The sequence below is a fragment of the Trachemys scripta genome, chromosome 7 (genome assembly GCF_013100865.1).
Source record: "Trachemys scripta elegans isolate TJP31775 chromosome 7, CAS_Tse_1.0, whole genome shotgun sequence".
Classification (NCBI taxonomy): Eukaryota; Metazoa; Chordata; order Testudines; family Emydidae; genus Trachemys; species Trachemys scripta.
Window position 1 is genome coordinate 72,474,751 of NC_048304.1, and position 23,698 is coordinate 72,498,448.

Genomic DNA, 23,698 nt, shown 5'->3' on the forward strand with positions numbered 1-23,698 from the left:
ACAAAAAGCAAACACAATGATCTTACTGCAAAGGAAATCTAACTCTCATTTAAATTCAATGCCACTTACAAATCCACTCTGCAATTCTGACAAGTCCCTCAGATCAGGTCACTCTGTGAAAACCCATTTCTCTCACAGAAATTGAGTCTTTTACTTTTTTTTCCACAGTCATTTTTGTTCTGCGTTTTGCCACTCTATTCCCCTTTTGAGATGCTAGTGACCCTCATTTTCTCCTTAGCAAGAGGCAGAGCTAGCAGACAATATGTTGCATTGTTTAATGTCACCCGTAGTCACTCACTGAAGAGGCACATTATCTACAGAGCATTGTTATAATACCTGGACAATTTTCACAGGCTGTGCTTTTGTTTGACAGCACATTTCTATCTGTTCTCCTATCCCCTTGTTAGGAGTTGCTCATTAACTCCTAAAACTTTCATCTTTGTGTCAGAAATTTTCTAGATTTGTGCTCTTCCTGAAGGCAGTTTTTGTTAGTTTGAGGAAAAATTGGTTTCGTCACTTTTGAATATGAGGACACTGAACAAATGTATTTTCCCATTATAAAAGAATGATTGCAAACTTTTTGTGAACAGTGCTAGATGCAGCCAGGTTAGATTAATGTAGAAAATTGAAATTTGGCACAAACATAGCCTTACTGTTAAGAGAAGCTTTTGGGTGCCCTATTGAAATTAGCTTTTGATATGACCAAGTTATGATCCTTTGAAAATCTCATACGTAATTCATTTTGCATAGGGTTTTTCACTAAGCTTACAAAATGTGCAGCAAAGAAGGCCATGCCATACATGTGTATATATGACTAACGTATCAGTCTAGCAAAAAGTCCACTTAAAGTGTACATTGGTTGAAGCAAAAGGCTCCACAAGAGCTATTGGCTCACTCCCTGAGAGCTCCCAAGTATCACATAACAGGGGCACACTCTCTCTCTCTCTCTCTCTCTCGGGTTGGCTTTTTACAATATACGGGATAGAACATTCTAGTAGTGATGTCTACTCAAATATGTCAAGATTGTCAAAACAACCAGTGAATTTGGGTGCTTCAACGTTTGGTGCCCACCATGAGACACCTTAAAAATGCTCAGCACCTTATCAAAATCAGGCCTCTTTAAAATACTTCAGATTAGGCATCCAAAATTCAGCAATCACTTTTGAAAATCCTGGCCAATGTTCCAGATAATGGATTGTACATGAACTATTGCCAGTTTTTTGGAAACCAGTAGAATTTTGAAGTCCTGAAGAGGGACACAACTTTTTTGTGTGTCGCAGGGAGGGGGGGGGTCATCTTTTTATTTTCTAAAACAAAAAAAAACCCAACTAATTCCATCCAATAAACTATGTTAACAGAATATTATGGCTACATAGTTAAATATTAAAGGCTGGGAAATGTCTAAGTTAAGGTTGCTGCATTATTTTGAATAATGAGAAAATTGTGACCTGTTCATAAGTTGTTCCTGAACACAAAGAGGTGAAATTAATCACATGAATTATTCATTAGACTATTTACCCACCTCTGATTATTATTCTAGTCTATATCTTTAGCAAGTTAAATAAAATATAGTCCAAATACCAGTCTTGTTTCCATACCAGTAATCTTTCACCACTTCTCCTCTTCTTTTCTTCTAGAACATCCGTACTAATAAGTTTACCATAGACCGACACAGTGGTGTTCTTCGCATCAAAACAGGGATCACTCTAGACTATGAAAAATCAAGAACTCATTTTGTCACCGTGGTAGCAAAGGTATCAAGCTCTTTCCTGAAAGAAGAGGCAGGGAGGGGAAGGACTTTAACTGTGGAAAGCCACATCTGAGAATGGCCCAAAGAAGAATGGGGAAGAATTAGACGCAGAGGAGTATGCCTTCAGAGTTACCCTCATTCTGGCTAGTGCAGTAATTAGCAGTGTGTGCGCTGTAAGAGGGAACCCACCATTATGAAGGCATGAAGCAATATCTAGGAGTCGGAGTTATCAGCACATAAAGTAGAGTAGTTAACTGCAGTACTGGCAGTGTTTGTGTGCATCACTGCTCTTTGTCAGTACAGCAGGTGGAGAATAGTCACGCTGCAGAACAAAGGTGACATCACTTCTCCAAAAACCATATATTTTCTTCCCTCTCTTATGGACTGACTAATGGGCCATAGTTATTCATATCCTTTAGAGACAGCTGCACATTCAACTCCTCTCCCCACTGCTATAAATCCTCTGGAGTCTGTGCTTGTGGCACTGCTGTAGACTCATAACAGACTGTCAAACTATTGAGTCTGAGGTGCAAAGACTTGCAGAAATATATAGGACCCGTAGTTCTGACAGACACATTAGGGCAGGTGCTATGAGGTGACACGACTTCTGCTAGGCCACAAAGAACACTTGTGGGGACCTACTAGGGTGACCAGATGTCCCTATTTTATAGGGACAGTCCTGATATTTGGGGCATTTTCTTCTATAGGCACTTATTGCCCCCCATCCCGTGTCCTGATTTTTTTCACACTTGCTGTCTGGTCACCTTAGGACCTACTAAGTGCTCTTGTGTTTTGTGAGAAGAGCTTGGCCTGGGTGTCATTTAATTTTTTGGGGCCAGACTTGAATCAGGGAGGAGTTTATGGCAAAATGTGGTCCAAATTCACCTGTCTTTGTTATAGTGCAGCTTGGCTGGGGGTGGGAGGGAGTGGACATATCCCTGCATAAAAGTGCTTTATTCTTGTTACAGTGGGGACGCAAAACTATTCACTGCTTTAATAGTCAGCATAATTACTAAAGGGTTAAAATCTTCTCATGTATTGAGTCGTCTCTCTAATTGGCTGTGTCGTGTCAGTAGCACAAACAGAGTTGATTACACCGTGGCCACTTAACAATTCCCAGCTTTATGCTCTTTCACACCTTTGACTGTATCACAAGAGTCCCTAGGAGACTTTGATCACATGCAGAATTTAATCTTCCCGAGCAATGCACTTCCTGGAGCAGTGTCTTTTGTTATGCCCTACATTTAGCATGAAAAGTTATAGATGTTCCTCCAGATTTGGCCTCTTCTTCTCACTTACCTATTTCCTGCGAAGACTGGTTTTCCTCCCTAGGTGGCATTGATAAATAGGAGCTCAAATGCAAAATAATACATGTGATTCCATGTATCAGTACAACCACTTTTAATGTTAAAAATGACTCCAGGGAGACTCAGGGCTGTCTGCTTAATCAAAGAGGGAACTAAACAAACCAAAAATAGAAGGACTAGGACAGAGCAGAGTTTTCTATAACTCTTGGCATTCATTGATTAGCTCTAAAGCTCTCTGTTTAGTTGAGCTGTTTCCACCTGTTATTGACCATTTTCTTGTTAAGATTAGAATAAATATCTCCACGCATTCTTGTTCTGATGATTCTGGCCCTGTATGTATTGCAGGAGATGCATTAGTTTTGGGAGTGTACTAATCAGGAGTGTGGGGTTTTGTGAGCTGATAAATCTCCAATCAGGAGTTCCAGTGGGTGAATTTCAGCATAATGACTTGACAATGCGTTCTGTTGTAGGACGGTGGTGGGAAGCTCAGGGGAGACAACAAGGTGTTTTCAGCCACAACCACAGTCACTATCAATGTGGAGGATGTTCAGGACACCCCTCCCATGTTCATTGGGACTCCCTACTATGGCTATGTCTATGAGGACACCCTGGCGGTGAGTATCACTTTCACCTACAGGAGACCCAGAAGCAATGGAGAAACCTTTCAACATGACAAACCAGTGGGGCCAGGTGTCACCAGCACCAGCCTTACAATTCTGGAGACCTACATTCAAACTCTGACTTGAATCTTAAGTGAAATGAGTCAGGTAAATCTCATGCTGGTACTTATTTGTCTCCATCACAAAATCACAGAGAGCCTGCTCCAGCTCTCTTTGAAGTCACAGGGATTTTTTACGTGTACAAGTAGGATCATGATTAACAGCCACTGCATGATAGGGACTTGCAGCGCTTCTGAAAGTGTTTTGAGAGCTCAAATGAGCAACCCCCATTAACCCAGCCAGCCCTGCAGAGGCCTCTGACTATTGCTGCAAGTGGAGATCTTTTACCCAGATGAACCTGTACTTACCATCTGAGAGGTCTGTTTTGGAGCCATCAGCTAGGGTATGGGCCAAGGAAAACTCTGACTCTGCTCCCCTACTGCCCTATAAGATACCAGATCCCAGGCATCATCTCCCTTAGAGTCACTAGGGAGGAGGTGCCCTGACATACCAGTCATGTGGGATCTTCTCTGCTGAATGATGGCTCTGGAGATGGAATGGGTCAAGTGGCCTGTCACAGTTTCACCCCCACTCTGGACTTTAGAGTACAGATATGGGGACCTGCATGTGAACTCCTAAGCTCAATTAACAGCTTAGATCTGGTCTGGCTGCCACCACCCAAATAGTTTGAGTCATTTGGGAAACTCTGTCTTCCCCCACTCAAAACCTCTCTCCCTGGGTAGCCTTGAGAGTCTTCTTCACCAATTTCCGGGTGAACACCAATCCAAACCCTTGGATCTTAACACAAGGAGAATTTAACCATCCCCCCTCCTTTCTCCCACCAATTCCTGGTGAGTCCAGACCCAATCCCCTTGGATCTTAAAAACAGGGGAAAATCAATCAGGTTCTTAAAAAGAAGGCTTTTAATTAAAGAAAAGAAAGATGAAAGATAAACCTCTGGGAGAGATTAGCATACCAGCTACTCTCACAGACAACAGATTCAAAATAGAGAGGATGTTCCCCTGGGCAAAACTTAATACACAAAAGAATACCCAATTTGATTATTTTCCTAATTGCAAGACAAGTTACAAAAAGAAAATAAACAAAACCTATTTATTCCTTTTCTAATACTCACTACTCTGATAAGAACTGATTCCTTGATCTTTTCCACTCCGGCCAAAACTGAAACTGACCCAGACAAAGGGAACTTCCCTCCTTCCTTTTGAAACATTTTGTTCCCCCCATTGGTTCCTCTGGTCAGGTGTCAGCTAGACTAGGTGAACTTCCTAACCCTTTACAGGTAAAAGAGGTATTAACCCTTAACTATCTGTTTATGACACGGCCTTTACAGCCTGCAGAGTCAGCTGACAGCTCTGAAACCAAACTGTCAATCGGGCAAATAACTCGCAGGTGGAGACAGGTCAGTGGCTACACAGCAAGTACGTGGCTGCCGCGAGGAGATATCTCCATCAGGTTCCATTTCTATTCCATGGCCACAGATCCCAGGCAGACTGGAGCTTCTGAGTGCTCCATGATATGGAAGAATCCTAAATAACAATTCAGCCACATGTAAACAGAAAGGGTATTAACCATAGCATATAGTCCAAAGGGTATTAGCCATAGTCATAGTCCATCAAGTCCACTATCCTGCTTCCAGCTGTGCCTTATACTGGATGCCTCAAAGGAAAGTGAAACAAAACCATATCTCTAGCTAATTGCTATATATGAAGGAGATGGAAATTCCTCCCTAAGCCCAGTGCAGACCTGCTTTCATTCTTAACCATGAGATTTTGATTTACCCTCTCCTAGCACATATCACTGCAAATGGTATTATTAGTCATAAAGTTACTGAGTTATAGACTCTGACTTCTAGTAGCAGTGTGGCTACATTCTGTCTACCTAAATTTCCCTTGCAGTTTCAGTAGACGCAGTTTTCTTTACTTTCTGTCCTAAATTATAATTTAGCATTGCTGTATGCTGTTAAATAGTTGCTGTAGTTCTTTGCCTAAAGAGCTGCATTTCAGCAGGGTGGTGAGGTGGAAGGGATTACTGGTAGTGGGGTACTGGTAGGTAGTTTTTAAGATCCTTTGGATTGAAAGAGGCTTTAAAAATGTGATATATACTAATTTACTCTATGTAGTTGCCAAGTGATCTTGAAAGACCCATATCTATCAAGTGCACACAGTACATGGTATTTACTGTGGAAGCCATGGGTTAGTAAGTATTCATTACATCCAGTCTGAGCCCTGCAATTTACACTATTATGATGATATAATGATGGAAATACTAGTGTCCTTCGCAGCCTGGCCTCAGCCATTACAGCAAACTTCACACAGAGAAATGCACTTGCTGCTTTCACTCTTATTTACACATTCAACTTTAGTTCCATGAAGTTGCTACCTTTTTTTTTCCCCCCTGGGTGGTGCTTTCTTGGAGTTAACATTTTTAACGCATGACAAAATGCTCTATCTCTATCCAAGGGACTGCACTGGAGTTCTTCCAATAGCCATTCTTTAAATCCATCTTCCAGCATAAAAAGTTAGAAATAGAACACTGTTTTCTGTGGCTATTTATCCATCTTTTTCTCTGTGAATATCTTGTTCATCAATATGGTAAAGAAATTAAGTAACTCTTTGAGGAAGGGTTTTGCTAGCACATACTATAAACTGTGTAATTGCTATTGCTCTGACAGAACCTTGCCATTGTTTGAAGTATATAGTGGTTGTCATGGAAATATTTCCAATCACTATTTGCAACGATTTAACATTATCTCAGGGTTCCCTTGTTCTATGTTGATGTAGACTGAAATTTACAAAGGGGCCTAGAATGTGCCACCCTGGCTCATTGTGTTGAGTATTTTTACTCAGGGAGCAGCCCCAGTTCAGTCAATAGGCCTACCTGTGTAAGGAAATTGTGCAAAACTTATTGATGTTGGTGACCATCTAGCCTACAGCAATGTTAATTAAGCAAAATGAAAGACTGTAAAGATTTTAAAGACAGCCACAAATGTTCCTTGTTGTTCCATAGCACTTACCAATCACATTGCCTGGGATCCATAGATTGCTTCTGCTGTCTATCTTGATTTTATTGGAGAGACCAGAAATGACCATCTGCTGCTTGGTGAATTACATGGCAATGAGCTATTGCAATTCCAAGCACTGGAAACCTGTGGAGTAGTTACCAGTACATACATATTTGAGGTCTACAACAGTTGAGTGGCATTTCCAGAATCAAATCAGAGGACTTGAGCCTGCAAGGTTTTGGGCATTTCAACTCCTTTGATATCATTAGGAACTGAGAAAGGACCTTGCAAGACAAGTTCTAAGTGAGGAGTTTTAGGAAATGAAGGTACCCTCATTTAAATGAATATAACGTCTGTATGAGGAGAGGACAGAAGAAATAGAGCTGACTTCCTCTACTTAAAATCTGAGGTGGACATGAACCAAAAATCTTAAAACTGAGTTCTTCAAACTTTTGGATGGCCAGGGAATTCCAATCTACACCTGAATTTTGTAAGTGGCTCCAGTCTTTGCAATGTCATGAGCCTAACTAAAACCTAGAGGGTGAACACTCCCAAACTGTGACTTAGAATCTTTCATCCAACTGTATGGCTTGTGCCCATCTCTGGTTCTTTTTTACCAGGCTCTGTCCACTTACCATGATGGTCTGTTTCCTGGGAAGTAAAGAGCAACAGTATTTAAAACCATTGCAGAATAGAATTCACTGCCTCAGTTTCGGCTAATGTACTCAGCATTGCCATGAAATGCTCACATGGGTTTAGTAACCATTCCACAGGGGAGCAGAGCAGCATTCTCTGATTCCATAGCTGCTCATAAAAGGCTGTGTCGGAAAAAGTAGAAGAGCAGGTGGGAAAAGGACAAGTCAGCACAGTATTTTGGCAACAGAAAGGATTAACGGTTGTGAGCCAGAGTTACACTTTGCAACAACTGTCTGACCCAGAAGCCAGAAAGTTGCTTCTGCCTTTCCTGCGGATCCTTACATTTTGCTGACACTAAAATGATTGGCATAATCTTGGCTCAGGATGCTGCAGTGAGCATGCTCCCATTCTCAAAGAATGGCACAGATGGCACTGAATATAATCATAATCATCATCACAAAGAAAACCTAAAATAGGCCTTGTAGCAAGGGCTAGTTGCAGCTGATTTCCTGAGCACAGGCTATCCCTTGTTCCAACTAATAATTAGGACGTCCCCTAGGTCTCCTTCAGTCGATCCCTGAACTAACTTGGTCTTGGTCAGCTATATTGCCTGACCAGCTAGCATAGCCCGTAAGCCAGAAAACATTCCATCTTGGTAACGAATAGTCCCAGGTCAAGCGCTTGCAGTCCTGCGACATTCCCATCTCCCATTCACCAAATTCAATAGCATGGACATCCCCCATTTTAATCGCCATTTGACTCACACACGAACTGACCTGTCAACATTCAGCATTTCACACTGAGAATTTACCCGACCTTCCATATCAGCTCCCAGTGCAGAACAGGAAAGAGTCTACAAGCAGTACAGGCCTCACAATGGCCTGGAACAACCAGTCCCTCTGCTGCAGCACATGGATGGGCAGGTGGGAGTTTTACTGGTAGAAGAGTAGAGGCAAAAGAGCCCCAGATCCCTTAACAGGGGGAGGGTGCCCGTCCCAAAAGCTAATCCTGAGCACACTCCGGGCTTGTAGATCAACCAGTCAAATGGCCTGATACAAAGTCAAGCTGTGACTTATTTTCTGGCAGGAGCATAGGCCCCTGCTGTCATCCTCATGCAGCCACAGCAAGAGCACCTATCACCTGGTTATAGGGGAGGAACTGGCTGGAGTGGATTTTATTAATATTCGCTAGCAATTTAACTGCTCTTTGCTCTCACTACCTAAGCTGTAATTCCTCATTTCTCCCTAGGACTCTGAGGTACTAACAGTTGTTGCTCTTGACGGTGACCGAGGAAAGCCTAATAATATTCATTACTGTCTTGTGAATGGTGAGTAGACACAGTTGGCATGAAATCCTAAGGGATGTCAACGCTAGACATGACATTAAATCAGAACGTAGCATGCTAGAGTCTAGTAAAGCTGACGATACCTCTCATGAAATAGGGTCAGACACCTGAAACTATTCCTGGCTCTTGTCTAGCTGGGAGCAGCCCAGAGATTATTCACTGAGTTTTAGTGTTTGCTTCATGGAGCTACATTGCTCATCTTGGAATCATTTATTTTGCTTATTTATAGTTTAAGAACCAATCAAAGTGCTTGGCATTTTACTAGACATAAATGATCCTGCGCTGAGGACTTTCCCATCTAAATTGGTAGCCAACAGAAGAACACACTGGGAGACCCATGCAACTTCAAGGCCAGCACATTTTATTCACGTTTCCATGTACATTGTAGTGAGATTTCACTAGCAGGAAGTATGGGAGCAGAAAGGAGAGGAGGGAACCAATCATGGTTCTGGAGTGGGAAGAGATGGGGACTATTCCGGCCACTCAAAGCCCTGGAGGTGGGGGAATAGGTATGGGAGGAAGAACACTGCCTTACTTCCCCGCACCCCCATGCAAACACTAGCCTCAATCAAGAGAGTCCCCTATTCTACACCTTGAGTTTGTGCTGTCAAAATGCAAGGAAACCATAACATGCTATTGTTAATTATTTATGAATAGTAATTATTATTACACTTTTTGTTTTAAAATCACTTTTTTGTTTTAAAAAGGAAACCCTAAGCTTCAAAATATGCTGTCTTACAGAATGTACATAATGTCACACTCTGAGTTACCAGTTTCCCTATGGTAATTGGGCAATATGATGTATCATTGCTTGAAACAACTATTGACTTCAGCTTCTTCTCAGTCAGGCTTTACTTTTCAGGCTTATGAATCTTAATGATTTACTGCCACATACGTCTGGATCATTCAATGTGGTGTCTAATGAACTTTAATGAAGTTGCAGGTATTGCAGATATTCGCAAAACAAGGCATTATTGGACATTTTAAAATGAGCATTAAAGTCAAATTAGAGAGAGAGAATGACTGGGCTTTCATGTAATCAGCCTTTATTTCTGAAGAGGCAACTCTTCCAGGTTTCAGTTTTCTTTTCTTCCTACTACATGCATCCGATGAAGTGGGTTGTAGCCCACAAAAGCTTATGCTCAAATAAATTTGTTAGTCTAAGGTGCCACAAGTACTCCTGTTCTTTTCAGTTTGATTTCCTTGCAGCAACAATGGACCTGTCCATGAGTGCATGGGCTCTGCCACAAAACTGGCCAGATTTCCATACATGCTGCAGGGCAGGGAGAGAAATATCCAGCGCAAGTCTCCCTTTCAGACTAATGAAGTATTTGCAGCCAAGCTCTCTTCCTGTGCCTTCATTTCCTACCTGCTTTCTTCATGCAGCAGGCTACCTTTATCAGAGGAGATGGGGCAAAGATGTGGGCAGCAAGCACCCAAGTGATTATTATATTTCCAGAAGCTGCCTTCTGCTTCGCTTCGCGAATTAGCCATGTCAGAAAGGGAGCATAGTACAAATGGTACAATTGATGCTCTGCCCAGACACATGGAAGAGTGGGTTTGCTGAATCAGTACACAGCCGTACCAGCTCCATCATGCCTGTGAGCCTCAGCGGGTGTTCAGGTCAGAATTGACCCTATATCCACAGAAGGCCTTTTTACACAGTATCATCTTTTAGGAGGTTGAGTTTTTAAATGCCCAGACATCTAAGGCCCCTAGAGATATATGCTGCACAAGGAATGACTGTTTTCTAGTTAGATTGTCAGACTTCTCACTTTAGCTGATATTCGTGAGCGCGATTCTTGTTTTTGCAAAGGCATTATTAAGTATTTGCCAATTAAACTGAGAAGGCTCATTTTTATTTCTGTCTGCACATGAAATCAATATGTACAAAAGTGACTGGTAATTTTGAATATCCAACTTCAGATACCTTAATGGAAACTGAATTTCAGCACTTTGTGAAAATCACACCTTTGTAAGGCATTGCAAGCAGGGAACCCAAAATCAACAGTATCCAAAGCACAAATCACTGTTGAAAAATTTGTCCAGTGAATCCCATTCCCATTTTATCCCCTCTTTCTAACACAGAAGTACTGCCTTGTTGAGTTTATTGTGCATCTGGAGGATAGTGTTACATAGAAGGAGAAATGCTGTCAACCTTGCTCCGATCTCCACCCTGATGTAGAATCCCTTCTGTATATTGTGCATATCTCTCTGATCTTTCTTTTGCAAACTAACTATTAGGAACCCCACATCCCTTTGAAAACAGATGGCACAGTTTTGGAAACTTTGGGAAATATTTAGCCCCAGGTGATATATTTTATGCATTTTCCTCTAAACTTTTGCCTTTGGTTAAAACAAAAGTCTGTAGACACAAGACAGCATGAGCTTATTTGTACCATGTAACATATCAAAATATTTGTTAATATTTGTAGAATAGACTAATTTGAGAAGTTTGTCCTGTCTCCTATTTTATAGTTTATGAATATTGGCTACTGTCCAATGATTCCTGCACCAGCAACTGATGTTAATACAGTGTACACTATGATGAAATAGCTTCAGGGTATTTCCCTCTCTGATCCAAAACTGGACCTCTGGTGTGTATCATGAAGCAATCTCCTGCAACACTCAGTTGATTAAATGGAGGAATTAACATGAATTTGATCATGACCACCTTCAGATAGGAGGCATGCATCGTGCAATGAATCTCAAGGATGATACAGGCAGTCTGATGCAGGCAAGTGACATCCTTGTGGAAGCAAATCTCTGGTGTTTCAGTCATCAGCCAGGCTCTAAGAGTGAAAGTATATAACCGTGGCATTAGAATTCACAAACTTATGAATAACGCAATGAATGGTTTGAAATGGATTGCAGCTAGAGATTCCATGAACAATGATGTTCTCCCAGAAGATGAGAAGAGATGCTTCTTGGAGAAAGCTCCAAATGGATTGAAGCATTTGAAGATGTAGAGAAGGCACACAGAGAAAACAGTGGAAACACTGAATGCTCTGGCAGGCAGACATCGTGAACAGCTTCACCCTTCTAGCTCATGGATACTTACATTACCCAAGGAAAAAACTGTTCAGATAGTTTTCCAAGAAGAGAAATGTATTTAATGGATTTCTCCCAACTACTGATGGATTACATAGCAGCAAAGAGAGAGAAGATAACATGTCCATGTAGCTTGAGATATTGGTAAAGATTCTTCCACTTGACTTCCAGTATGGTCATGTGAATTATTCTAGATAGGGTTGTGTAAATGTAGCAGAAGACAGACTTCTGGAGGAAAAGAAGCCAGATATATACTATAAGCTAATTGATAATGGGGGAGCACTATACCGGACTGCCAAACTCTTTCATGTTGTATGAACATGACATGAGCATCAAGCAATCACTCAGCAAGCACTGTGGGAAGCATCAGCATCTCTGCACAAAAGATAAGGCTCTGAGCAAGTATTATCTGACTGCACATTTGTGGGTTTGTTTTTTTTTCCCTTTCTTTCAGTGTTGTTGTAGCCATATTGTTCCCAGGGTATTAGAGAGACAAGGTGGGTGAGGTAACGTCTGTTATTGGATTAGCTTCTCTTGGTGAAAGAGAAGCTTTTGAGCTACATGGAGTGCTCCAGAGTTTGATAAAGCCCGAGGGGGTGTTTCATTTGACATTCAGGAGCTCATAGTGTTATGTAGGGATTACATAAGAGTACATTATTATACTTTTGTAATTCACATGATATAGTCATACAAGACATTCTAAAGCCCTCTTACCAAGAGTCATTACTGTTATATAAATAGTTTACATGTATCATCATTGTGTTCAGTGATTGTAAAAAGATAATTACATTTGTATCGTGGGTGCTTTAGACTTATGCCTCTGGGCAAGCAGATATCATCAGAAATATATGTTTTATAATTAGGGGGTAGAAAGTCTTATCTGCAAAACTTCGCAACTCAATCCATTGCACAAATAATGACATATTTTGCTGTATTACATGGTACAAATGAGCTCAGACTGTCATGTGATGAGCTCATACTGTCGTGCTTTAATCAAAGGCAAAAGAAGTATGGGAAAATGCATAAAATATCACCTGGGGCAAAATTATTTCCCAAACTTTCTAAAACAGTAATATTTTTGAGTACATACTTGCATTATCAATTGTATTTAGAAGCTTTCTGCCAATTTTGGTTAAAAATTAAATTGTTTCTGAGTTATGGCCATTTGTATGATTTTTTTTGCTCAATAATATTTAAACATTACATGATCCAGAAAAACTGCACCACTTCAAGCATCTACATCCACCCTGGTGATGACCACCAGCTATATGCCTAAAATGTGGTAGCAATGTAATTTTTACCTCTTGCTATCCAAAGTGAGTTCAGGCCGGTAAGTTACTACTCCTTGTAGAGGCTGCCCTAGGTGCCCTACCTCACAGTCCTTTGTCACTTAGCGGCTAGATAGGAACTACAACTTATTTTTTATACAAAACACTGTACATTTTACTGCTCATGTTTTTTTAGAACTCTTCTTTTTCAGAAAGTTGGAAAATGTGATCACCATAATCAAATGTCCCTTTCTCTTGTGACAGGAAGTGAAGGATCTTTTGAAATAAATAATACGACTGGAGCTATTTCTGTTATAAAAAACCCAAGTAGACTAAAGAAAGAAGTGTATGAACTAAAAATTCAGGTATGCTCCATAGTTTCCCTGTGCCCGTGATCTACTAGCCATGAGTGTCAATCTGTGTTAAAAACAGGTAACATGAACCAAGTCTTAAATGCTACATGTTGTATTTGTATGTTCAAAGGTCAGATCATCACCTCATGTAAATTAGCGTAATTTCCCATTGTTTGCCCAGATATTCAAAGTGCCCCCAATTTCCTCTTAGAAATAAAATCTAATAGTCACAAATTAATTCCCAGCTCTACAGTCTTCTTTCTCTTAGGTGATTGTCTGCTCACTCTCTATTTTCAATTTTTATTACTGAGTATGAAAATTAATGAATTATTAAATCCATATCTGCTGGAGTGGATTACTATTAAATCTATAATCATTGAGCGGGTTAGGATAAATTATGCTGAATAGTGGATCATAGCTATTAAATCTATATCCACATGACTGGGTCTCTAACACAACTTTGACACACACGTCCAAAGTTAGAACTGGAAAGAGAACAGAATTTTAAAGAGACAGGATATGAATGTGACATGCTGCCTAAATTTACACAGAATTCTAACGATCAACATTTTAATGGCACAGGGTCACATCATTAGGCCCTTATCAATTTTTCCTCACACAAACATGCATTGAAAGCAATGGCAATTTTCCTGAATAAGAACTAGATTAAGTCTTTAGAAGGGCCTTGTGACTTAGCCCAAAGATAAATAAATAAATGCTGAATTATTTTATACTAAAAACAATAGTAAAGGGCCAGATTCTTAGCTTGTGTAAATTGGTGGGCTGCTATTGACGTCAAGCTGAGAATCTGGCTCTACATGCTCAGAGATTTAAGACATAAAATCCTCTAGAGAAATTCATGTTAAAATCATGTTGCATCATGCTGTACCATCAAGTCAATTTGATGCAAGTGGAACAAAGGTTGAAATATTGGGCCATAATTGGTGTTGGTTTGAAAATTCTTTGACTGAAATGGGTGTACACCAGGGATTAATTTAACCAGTTAGAGTTTGATTCCTCGGTTACTGGTAACCAATTTCTTATACAAAGCAGCAGCCAGAGTTTCCTCTATAGTGGAAGAAACATCAGAGGCACAGTCAATGAGAAGAGTATTGATTGGGTGAACCTCAACAAGTCTGGTAGTTCAGTTCAGTTTGGTTGCCTGTCCATGGGGTCAGCAAAGCAGGGCTATAAATCTGAAAGCAGTCTCTCCAGAAGGAAATTTCTAGTACTTTCTTCTTCCCATATGCCCCCCAAATACTGCAAAAGCACAGTTCTTCTCACAGTGCTTCAGCACTCATGCCCTCTGCCAGAACCAAGAAGAGCATGGGTACCTGAAAAATAACCTGGAGGAAAAGTCCAAGCTTTTTGGAACTTCTAAGCGTTTTGGGTTCCTTTTTACCTTGTACCTTCATTCTGAGCAAAAGTTCAGATCATCTCTTACTTTATGTCAATTGGTAATTCGTCCCTAGAGAGCAGTTTTCATTCTAGGACAGAGGTGGATTGTGGAGCTCTTTTCTGAAGACTTGGCCTTGTGGCCAATGCAGGACCATTGGTTTTGTTAAGCTTTTGGATGGCTGAGCACAAATACGACTTTCTGCAAGTTTGTAGCGCTCTAGAGTGAAATCCTAACCTCACTGAAAGTCAGTGCAGTTTGACTTCAATAGAGCCAAGATTTCCATCCCTAAGGGCACGTCTTCACTACCCGCTGAATCGGCGGGTAGCAATCGATCTATTGGGGATCGACTTATCGCGTCTAGTGAAGATACGATAAAATCGATCCCCGATGGCTCTTCCGTCGACTCCGCGAAATCCACCGCGGCAAGAGGTGGAAGCGGAGTCGACGGCGGCGCAGCCGCGGTCGACTCGCCGCCGTCCTTGCAGCCAGGTAAGTCGACCTAAAATACACCAATTCAGCTGTGCTATTCACGTAGCTGAAGTTGCGTATCTTAGGTCGACCCCCCCTGTAGTGTAGACCTAGCCTCAGCTTCAGACCAAGGTTTCTAACACAAATTTAAAGATCTAGACAAATGTAAAGGCATCAGGCATACTCAACTCATGTACAAAATTACCCTTAATATGTGATTTGTTCACACAGATTAAGGCCCTCTGAGGGCCTGAGAGAAGAAACATTTTAATTGAACTGATAGTTCTCCACAAAGAAAGCACTACAGTTTTTCTTTTACCTATCATAGGCATCAGAAATAAGTCTAGATGGTGATGTGACAGCATATGCTTTTGCCACCGTGACTATAAGGGTCGTCGACCTCAACAACCACCCACCAACTTTCTATGGAGAAAATGGGCCCCAGAATCGGTTTGAATTGACAATGTATGAGCACCCACCCGAGGGTGAAATCCTAAGGGGCCTGAAAATTACTGTCAACGATTCAGATCAGGTGAGTTTGTGAAGAGTATCTATCTAGTCTGACTGTCTAAGGGTTTTCTGCAGCACCTTTCACTGTAATATCTGGGAACCTAAATTTTGGGGAGGAGCAAGGATAGGTTATTAGTATTATAATACGATTGCCCATTAACAGTGTTGTGAATGCTTAAAAGAGAGGTACGGTCTATTGGCTTGAACCCCATGAGTTCTAACCCCAGCTCAGAGACTGACTCCTGCTGGGCCTAAGGTCTTGTCTACACTATGTGGGAAAGTCGATCTAAGCTATGCAATTTGAATTACGTTAGTAGTGTAACTCAAGTTGACGTAGCTTAGACCTATTTACTGCGGGGTCCACGCTATGCTATGTCGATGGGAGATGCTCTCCCGTCGACTCCCCTTACTCTTCTCATTCCGGTGAAGTACAGGAGTCGATGGGAGAGCGATCTGCAGTCGATATATCGGGTCTTCACTAGACCCGCTAAATTGACCACCGATATATCAATCACCACTCGTCGATTTCCCCCCCCCCCCCCCCAGTAAGTGTAAACAAGCCCTTAGACATTTTAGGCCCTATTTACAATCTCAAATTAGTTTTACCACTAGTATAACTCCACTGAGTTCAGTGGAGTTACGCTTGATTTACAATGACATAGGATCAGCATCAGACCCTTCACCTCTCTCACTTAGTTTCTCCATATGTAAAATGAGGATAATACATTCTTGCATAACTCCTAGAGGTAATAGGAGGACTACTTAGCATTTTACAACTTCAAAATGCTTTACAAATAGTAGCTTTATTACTGCTGTCTCCCACAACCTTATGGAGACAATACAGACCTTGCCCCTTTCATTGTTTCTGTTAGTAAAACCTATAACTTATCATTCTTCTGGCCTTTATCCTTTACCATGAGTTGCAGTGCATGGTTTGATAAAGCTTTATACCCCAAGAAGAGCATCCGATAGCCAGACAAGGGAGAAGAAGACTCCATGAAGCCCACTTGGGACCTCACCCTGTAGTTCTAACCAACCTAAGAAGCACTTATATACTATGGCAATAGTTGCTATAGGAAACCTTAAGTTAGCTACTGTACCACTGGCCTCCATTTGAGTTAGCCTGAGGTTTAGGGAATGACAACATCCCAGAACTGTATTCTGTTAACAGCAATGCTCTTCTGTCACTGTACTCAGTATTGTACTGTTACTATTGTACTGTTATCAAGCCCCATGGCTTCCCCTTGCTGCTCTGCAGCAAGCAGATAAACGACTACTTACGTCTGAGTGCCCAGTCAGTCCTGTCATTGTTGCTGCTGCTGCAGCAACAGAAGGAAGCAAACTGAAAAACTGCTATGCTAGCTTTTTCTCTACTTGGAGTTTAAAAAAAAAAGTCACGTAGGTTGCAACCAGACTATAAAATATACAGAAAGCATTTGTGCCTATATCGAATACATTTCTGAACATGTTTACTGCTGCACAGTGTCACACAATGGTTTTTTTTCTTTTAAAGGCCTAAAGCCAAATTATTCCCCTTCTGCACACACACTCATTCAAGGCAAAATGTAAAGTAAACAATGTATGCTTAGTGGTGGCGTGGGATGGAGCTGGAGGTACAACCTCTAATTTCTGCAAAGCCTGAGGAGTATGGAGTGGAAGCCCATCTGCTCTATGCGCCACACCTCTTCTCACTATAAGGAAAGACAGCAGCCATGCTTCCACTGGCTCTCCTGACATTCCTGTGCTCTGTGATTGTCCAACTGGGCTCATGGAACATGGGTTGCTCTGACCAGAGGTGGGTTCTGCTAAATTTCCTGACAGAAAGTCACTCAGTTTTGGGAGGAAGCAAACTATGCAGAGCAGCCATCTCCAACACAGCATGGTCCCCCAAAAACCTGTGGAGTCCCATGCATAGGGGATCTTTGCCTGGCTGGGAAGATAGCATTCCACATTGCCACTGCTCTTACTCATTCCATGCACATCAGTCATGTCCAGCTGGTATTTGTATGTGTCACTCCACTCTCCACTGCAGGCAAAAAGGAGCCAATGGGTTACCCTTTAATTGTGGGAGTTTGGATTCCAGTGCAACATAAGCCGCTGAGCTTGAACCTGAAAATATTCAGATTTGTTTTGGGGATTAACATTGGCTTTTTTCCCTTTTGAGATGGGCAAGTACTGAAGCAGTGACTGCCCAGGCTTAGTCCACCTATGTGTACATCAGCAAGTGGGGGCTGTCCCGTTTCTACATCACCACTACTAGAAGTACTGCATCCTGGAGGGCAGGGCCGGCTCCAGCATTTCTGCCGCCCCAAACAAAAAAAAATAAAAATAAAAATAAAAAAAAGCCGCGATCGGCGGCGGCAGTTCAGCGGCAGGTCCTTCGCTCCTAGAGGGAGTGAGGGACCTGCTGCCCCCGAATTGCCGCAGGTGCCGCCCCTCTCCCTTGGCCACCCCAAGCACCTGCTTGTTAAGCTGGTGCCTGGAGCCGGCCCTGCTGGAGGGACATCAGCATCCGCCAATCAGTGATTGTGGCTGGTGGCGACAGTTGGGAATCACAGCTGTTGAGAGATTGGTACCTGCTATTAGTTAATAAATCACATTCAGCTCATCTTGCCCCATCCTCTATAGGAACGCATAAATGTCTGCCAGATTAATGGCTAAAACGGCTATCTGTATGAACCTTCCTTTTTTTGCCATTCCCCTTCCGTGTTCAGATAAAACTTGAAAGAATTGTTCTGGTGTCCAATAGCTTGATACTTTATCACAGTGCATGGCAGAATGCCCCAGGTTGATGCCTTTTATATATTACTATTGTTCAGTGATTTCACTTGTTTTCCACTGTTCCACCAATGGGTCATCCTTTATCTCCAGTCACCTGTTCTCTGCAGGTTAGAGGGAGCTTCCTAAACCAAAAACAATGAGACAAAGCAGTGCAGCACATAAAAAGCTTCATTGCTGTATATACACATACCTACAGTACTGACTAAACTCACTAAGTCCTGTCCAGCAATGCATCAATCACACTGCAAAGCGCAGGATGGATTCTCTGGAGACCCTTGCTTCTTTGGCTGTTATAAAATCCTGGTCAGGAAGATGGAAGGGATAAACCTTCCTAGAATCACCAATCTATGTGCTCCTGGTTCCTTGGAACACAACCAGCTTAAGGAACACAAGCTTTGAAGCTTAGTCAAAGCCTCTTTCTCACATGAATTGCCCACATAGCCAGCCCTAGTGTAGTGTTTTTCCATTGTAATTGGAGGAATAATTAATCTTTTTTTTTTTTTAAAATAAAAAAGCCACGTGTGCCCTGTGACCAGAGCCGCAGCGATTACTTTAGTAAGCCTCTTAGCACTCTCTTACCCAGGAGATGGAGAACAGAAGGTTCTAAGCAGTCAGACACACATTCTAATTATACACATACTAAATAAAAATGTTGCCTATGCCATGCAACAGTAAATGCAGCCTTGCTGCTGAAAGCAAAGCAACATCACTTTGTACTGCTTTTACTTTCATACCTATGCTTTGTTCCCAGGGGGCCAATGCTAAATTCAACCTCCGGCTAGTTGGACCCGGTGGCATTTTCCGAGTTGTTCCCCAAACGGTGCTGAATGAGGCTCAGGTTACCATAATAGTGGAGAACTCTGCTGCCATAGATTATGAGAAGTTCCAGTTGTTAACCTTTAAGGTATAGTATGTTCCTTGCCTGCTCCAATTAAAAGGTTCATATACGTGAGGGTTTTTGACTTCTGGTTTCGACTGGGGCCGTGTGACTGAATGCTAATGCTGTTATAGCCCTGTAAACGAAGCTCACCAAGTCAAATTCTTCCCTCAGGTCATTGCTGTGGTGTTTAATGAGTGTAACTGAGGACCGTAGTCTATCTTTGGCCCAGTGAATGCAAGGAGTTCTAGCTGTTACATTTGTATAGAAATTTCATTTTGTGATGTTTCTGAAGCACTGTGGACTATGCACATCAGGGTGACTATTTCACTTATGCCAATAAGCTCATTGGATGCAATCCTGGCCCCACTGATTTTAGTGAATCCAGGATTTCACTTACTCAGACTTAGGCCATGTGGCACATGGTCTTGCTTTAGTGTTATTGCTGGAACTGGTGGAAGACCCCAGCTGATGGGTAATTACTTTTCTATTGCAGCTCATTGCCTTCAGCACCTTGTTACTCGTAAAATATTTTTTCCAAGTTATAGTTCGGTACTAATGGGCTCTGCATGTTTTGTATACAAAGAGGCAGTTTCTGTAATGATTACAGGGAGTGGTGTGGGAGTCAGATTTCCTGGGTTCTATGCCCAGGATTTGCCATGTGACCTCAGCAAGTCACTTCACTGCTGTGTCTCAGTTCCACCATTTGTCATGTTTGTTTGTAAAGCACCTGGTGCTCCTTAGATTCAAGGTGCTCTAGAAATACAACATATTATTATTGTATTCAGATGGAAGCTTCATGACCAATTATAAAGCATTGCCCAAATCAGTTATAAGTAGTGCAGATTTATTCATGGTAAGTTACTATAAGACCACTAAAGAAATCACACAGCTCATGAATACCTTGAATTCTATATTGAACCAACCAGCTCATGAACACTGAAAGCTGAATGCTATTGCAATGATCACCGAAAGTTGTAATTACAAGTGAAGAGGATTTTTTTATTCCTTATGAGCTCTCTCACTTTGTTTGGATAAAATGATTTGCACAAGAGTGTTAAAATGAACTGCACAGATTTTGCTAAAAATACAAAGCCTGTTTCTAAATTCCCTATTGGGAAAGGAGGGTGGTGGGAAAATCAGATATCCAGGTTTGAAATATGCCAATTTTTTTTTTTTTTTTTCAAACAATTCACTAGCTGTCTTGTATACTTGACAAGTTCAAGCCACTTGCTACCCCGACTGCCAGAGTGAGTTCTTTCAGTTAACATTTTGGACAAGATTTGGGCTGGTTTCTGTTCTAATGTCTATCCCCAACAGTTCATCAAAACTGTCATACCTTCCCTAATCAGTGATTAACTCCTTCCCTGCTAGTTTACTGTTGTCCATTAGCATACCATAGAAATCAATGAAACATTAGTCTGCCCTTATTGTATACAGCAGCATGCCAGGTCCATTCTCCAGGATGTAGGTGGAAAGCATGACACCCAAGGAGTGATCTAGAATTATTTGACCAGAACACATTCTGAGGAATTGACAAAGACAATGGCTCAGTGGAGAACTTCTGCCCTCCAGTTATCACAGTGATTCACCCTTTTGCTAGATTCCTCAGTTCTCCTGGATACCCAGTTAGCAGCACAGTGGCCAGAAACATCTTTTGTTTTCAAATGAGTCCACTTCTCTAGGCCTGGAGCCCATTGTATCTCAGGCATTTGACACCTCCAAACTGGACTGTTACAATTTAAATTTACAATGGTTAATCTAGAAGGCCACTTAGCAGCTCCATCAGGTGCAGCATGCAGCTGCTTGCCTCTTCAGAGGGCAGAATAACAACATATCGCACTGACTAGTGCTCTGTCTAGCTGCCCTGGTGCTGTAGTTCATTTCAACATGAAATTCAATAAAGTCCTAATTGCTCAGGCCCAGTAGTCACAAAGTCTGTCTCTTCCCCTAAGCTTCACCAGGACATCTACACTCAGAAGGTATGATTCAGAGAGGTTGAAGCTCAAGGGAATTTGGGCTAGGAGTTCTCATTAGTGGAACCTCTGGAATTTGATCTTGCTTTTAAATACATGAGTCCCAGCCTGGCTGTGTTTATGGCAAGATGTAAAATGCATTTCTTGTTCTAGGCTTTTCAATGACACCAGGTTCTGCAGGCTCTGATATTTTATCTAGTAGCTGTTGTCTCCCATCCTGAGTCCATCCAAGGAAGTTAAGTCACCTTCTGTGAATAGCTGCGGAACACTGGAGTGGTACAAATAATCTGATGAATTTAGCCTCTGTGTCTGCAAAATGTTCACCAGCAGATACATCATTTTATCCATCATTCAAGCTAATTCAATGTTTGAATTATTTGAAATATTTGAGGCATTTTTAAAAAAATCTGGAACAGTTCTCTGCAGATATTTGATTTTCAATATGCACTCTCTGAGCTATGCTGGAAACTGTGATTAGTCAGACAGTCAGGCAAGCACTTCTACTGTAAATAATGACACATACAGATTTAAAAGTTGGTTTCTGCACATTATTGCAGAGACAAATTTGAAATTCCCTTCCCACAAAATTTCAAATGGATTGCTCAGACTTTCAAGAAAAGCAAACACAAAGTGGGCACGGACATGGCTGAAGTTTATTTTAAAATGTGTATCAATTTAAAAAATGAGTTTGATTTTTGCATGATTTGCCCAGTTACACAAAGCATGCTTTCCTTCTTGTGGTGTTGGTTTCCGTTCTAACTGGGATAAAATGCACCTAGGCATAGTGATAGATGCCTCCCAAATACTTGCAATAATAATAGTAGAATTCACTATTTTATCTTCGTAGCTTCTTGCCATAGAGGTGAACACTCCTGAGAAATTTAGCTCAACGGCGGATATAGTGATACGTCTCTTGGACACCAATGACAACGTCCCAAAGTTCTCATCTGACTATTACATTGCCAGGATTCCAGAGAATTCCCCAGGGGGGTCCAACGTAGTGGCTGTTACAGTAAGCTTTATTCAGTCTTCCAGAGATGTGTCTGATCTAACTATCTGTCTATGGAAACTGCCAAAGCATGTCAGTGGCTCTGTCCTCCTAATAACTTTTTATTCTTTATAAGCTCTATTCTACTCCCATGCTGAAGTCAATGGGAGTTTTGTCATTGACCTCAACATGGGTGGGAGTCATTCCTATGTTTGTTGGCTGCTCACCTGCTGAAACATCTTTAAATCAATGAGTAAAAGAAAACCTGCTCCTGCAGTCTCATAACTAAGTGCATTTGGGATCAAGGCCATATGGACTCACAGCTATCACTATACTCAGAGTAGCAGGTATATTAAGCTCTAATGTGTAGAGCCACTCAGTGTCTGATATTGTTATGTTAGCACACAATGCTCAGCAAGGTAGCTGTTGTTTCAGCAAAGCCTTTTCAGACAATGTGTCTGTGCCATTTTTATTTTATTTTATGTGGTTTTTTAAGCCACAAAAATGTCACACACTCCAGCTGAAAGATTCAGTGATAGCTGAGCGAGGCTGGGATTGTTCTAAGAAAGACTTGGATTTGATTGAGGTTGAACAAAAAGAAAGGAAAATGGCTGCTAGTGAATTTCTAGTCCCATCTTCCATAGATTGCAAAGGTGACATGATTGCTACATGCATAATTATGCTGTTCATGAGCAAGACTATAAAAATGCACGAGATTTGGAAAAGAATGACCCCAATGTAAGAACTGCTTTCGTGTGTTCAGAAATGGGAAGAGTTTGTTTATACATTTACCAATATCTCACACTGTCAGAGGAAGAAAAGCAAAATGTTAGAGACCCTGTGAGCACTGAAGAAACATTTCCAGCCCAAAAGGAATGTTATACATTTGTTTAATACAACCACTAGAGTCAGAGCTAGAACCCATAGATCAGTATGCCACACAAAGCTGAGGCAGTCGACAGCCACGTGTAAATTTGGGAGTGATACAAGATCCCGTAGGGCTGGGCACCAGAGACATAGATTCCTGAGGCAGGATGCTAAGGGAGACCAAACTAGTCAGTGTGCTGCAGAGGCAGTGAAATGACACAAATGCTACTGAAAGTACTAACTGCAGATCCTAGAGGTGAAAACACTAAACTCTATATAGGGAAGAACATCAAAACAAAAAAGAAGAGGCTCACCATAGGACACACTGTGGCACCAAGGCAGCACAGCACAGAGATTATCATGTTCCTTACTGTAGTAGTCAGAAGAAGAAGAACAGTGTCCAACACTGAGGTGGTCTGCAGAAAATGTTTAAAAAAAAAA

The 23,698-nt window shown here is 41.5% G+C and overlaps 1 protein-coding gene across 1 annotated transcript in view; it reads left to right on the plus strand.

Moving 5' to 3' along the window:
• CDHR1 (cadherin related family member 1) overlaps window positions 1-23,698 on the plus strand; it is a 58,089-nt gene that overhangs the window by 14,553 nt on the left and 19,838 nt on the right. The window contains exons 7-13 of the mRNA XM_034774968.1: window positions 1,638-1,754; window positions 3,528-3,671; window positions 8,623-8,701; window positions 13,303-13,403; window positions 15,587-15,790; window positions 19,301-19,453; window positions 22,250-22,414. Of these exons, the coding sequence (XP_034630859.1) occupies window positions 1,638-1,754; window positions 3,528-3,671; window positions 8,623-8,701; window positions 13,303-13,403; window positions 15,587-15,790; window positions 19,301-19,453; window positions 22,250-22,414 (963 nt within the window). The remainder of the gene's footprint in view (window positions 1-1,637; window positions 1,755-3,527; window positions 3,672-8,622; window positions 8,702-13,302; window positions 13,404-15,586; window positions 15,791-19,300; window positions 19,454-22,249; window positions 22,415-23,698) is intronic.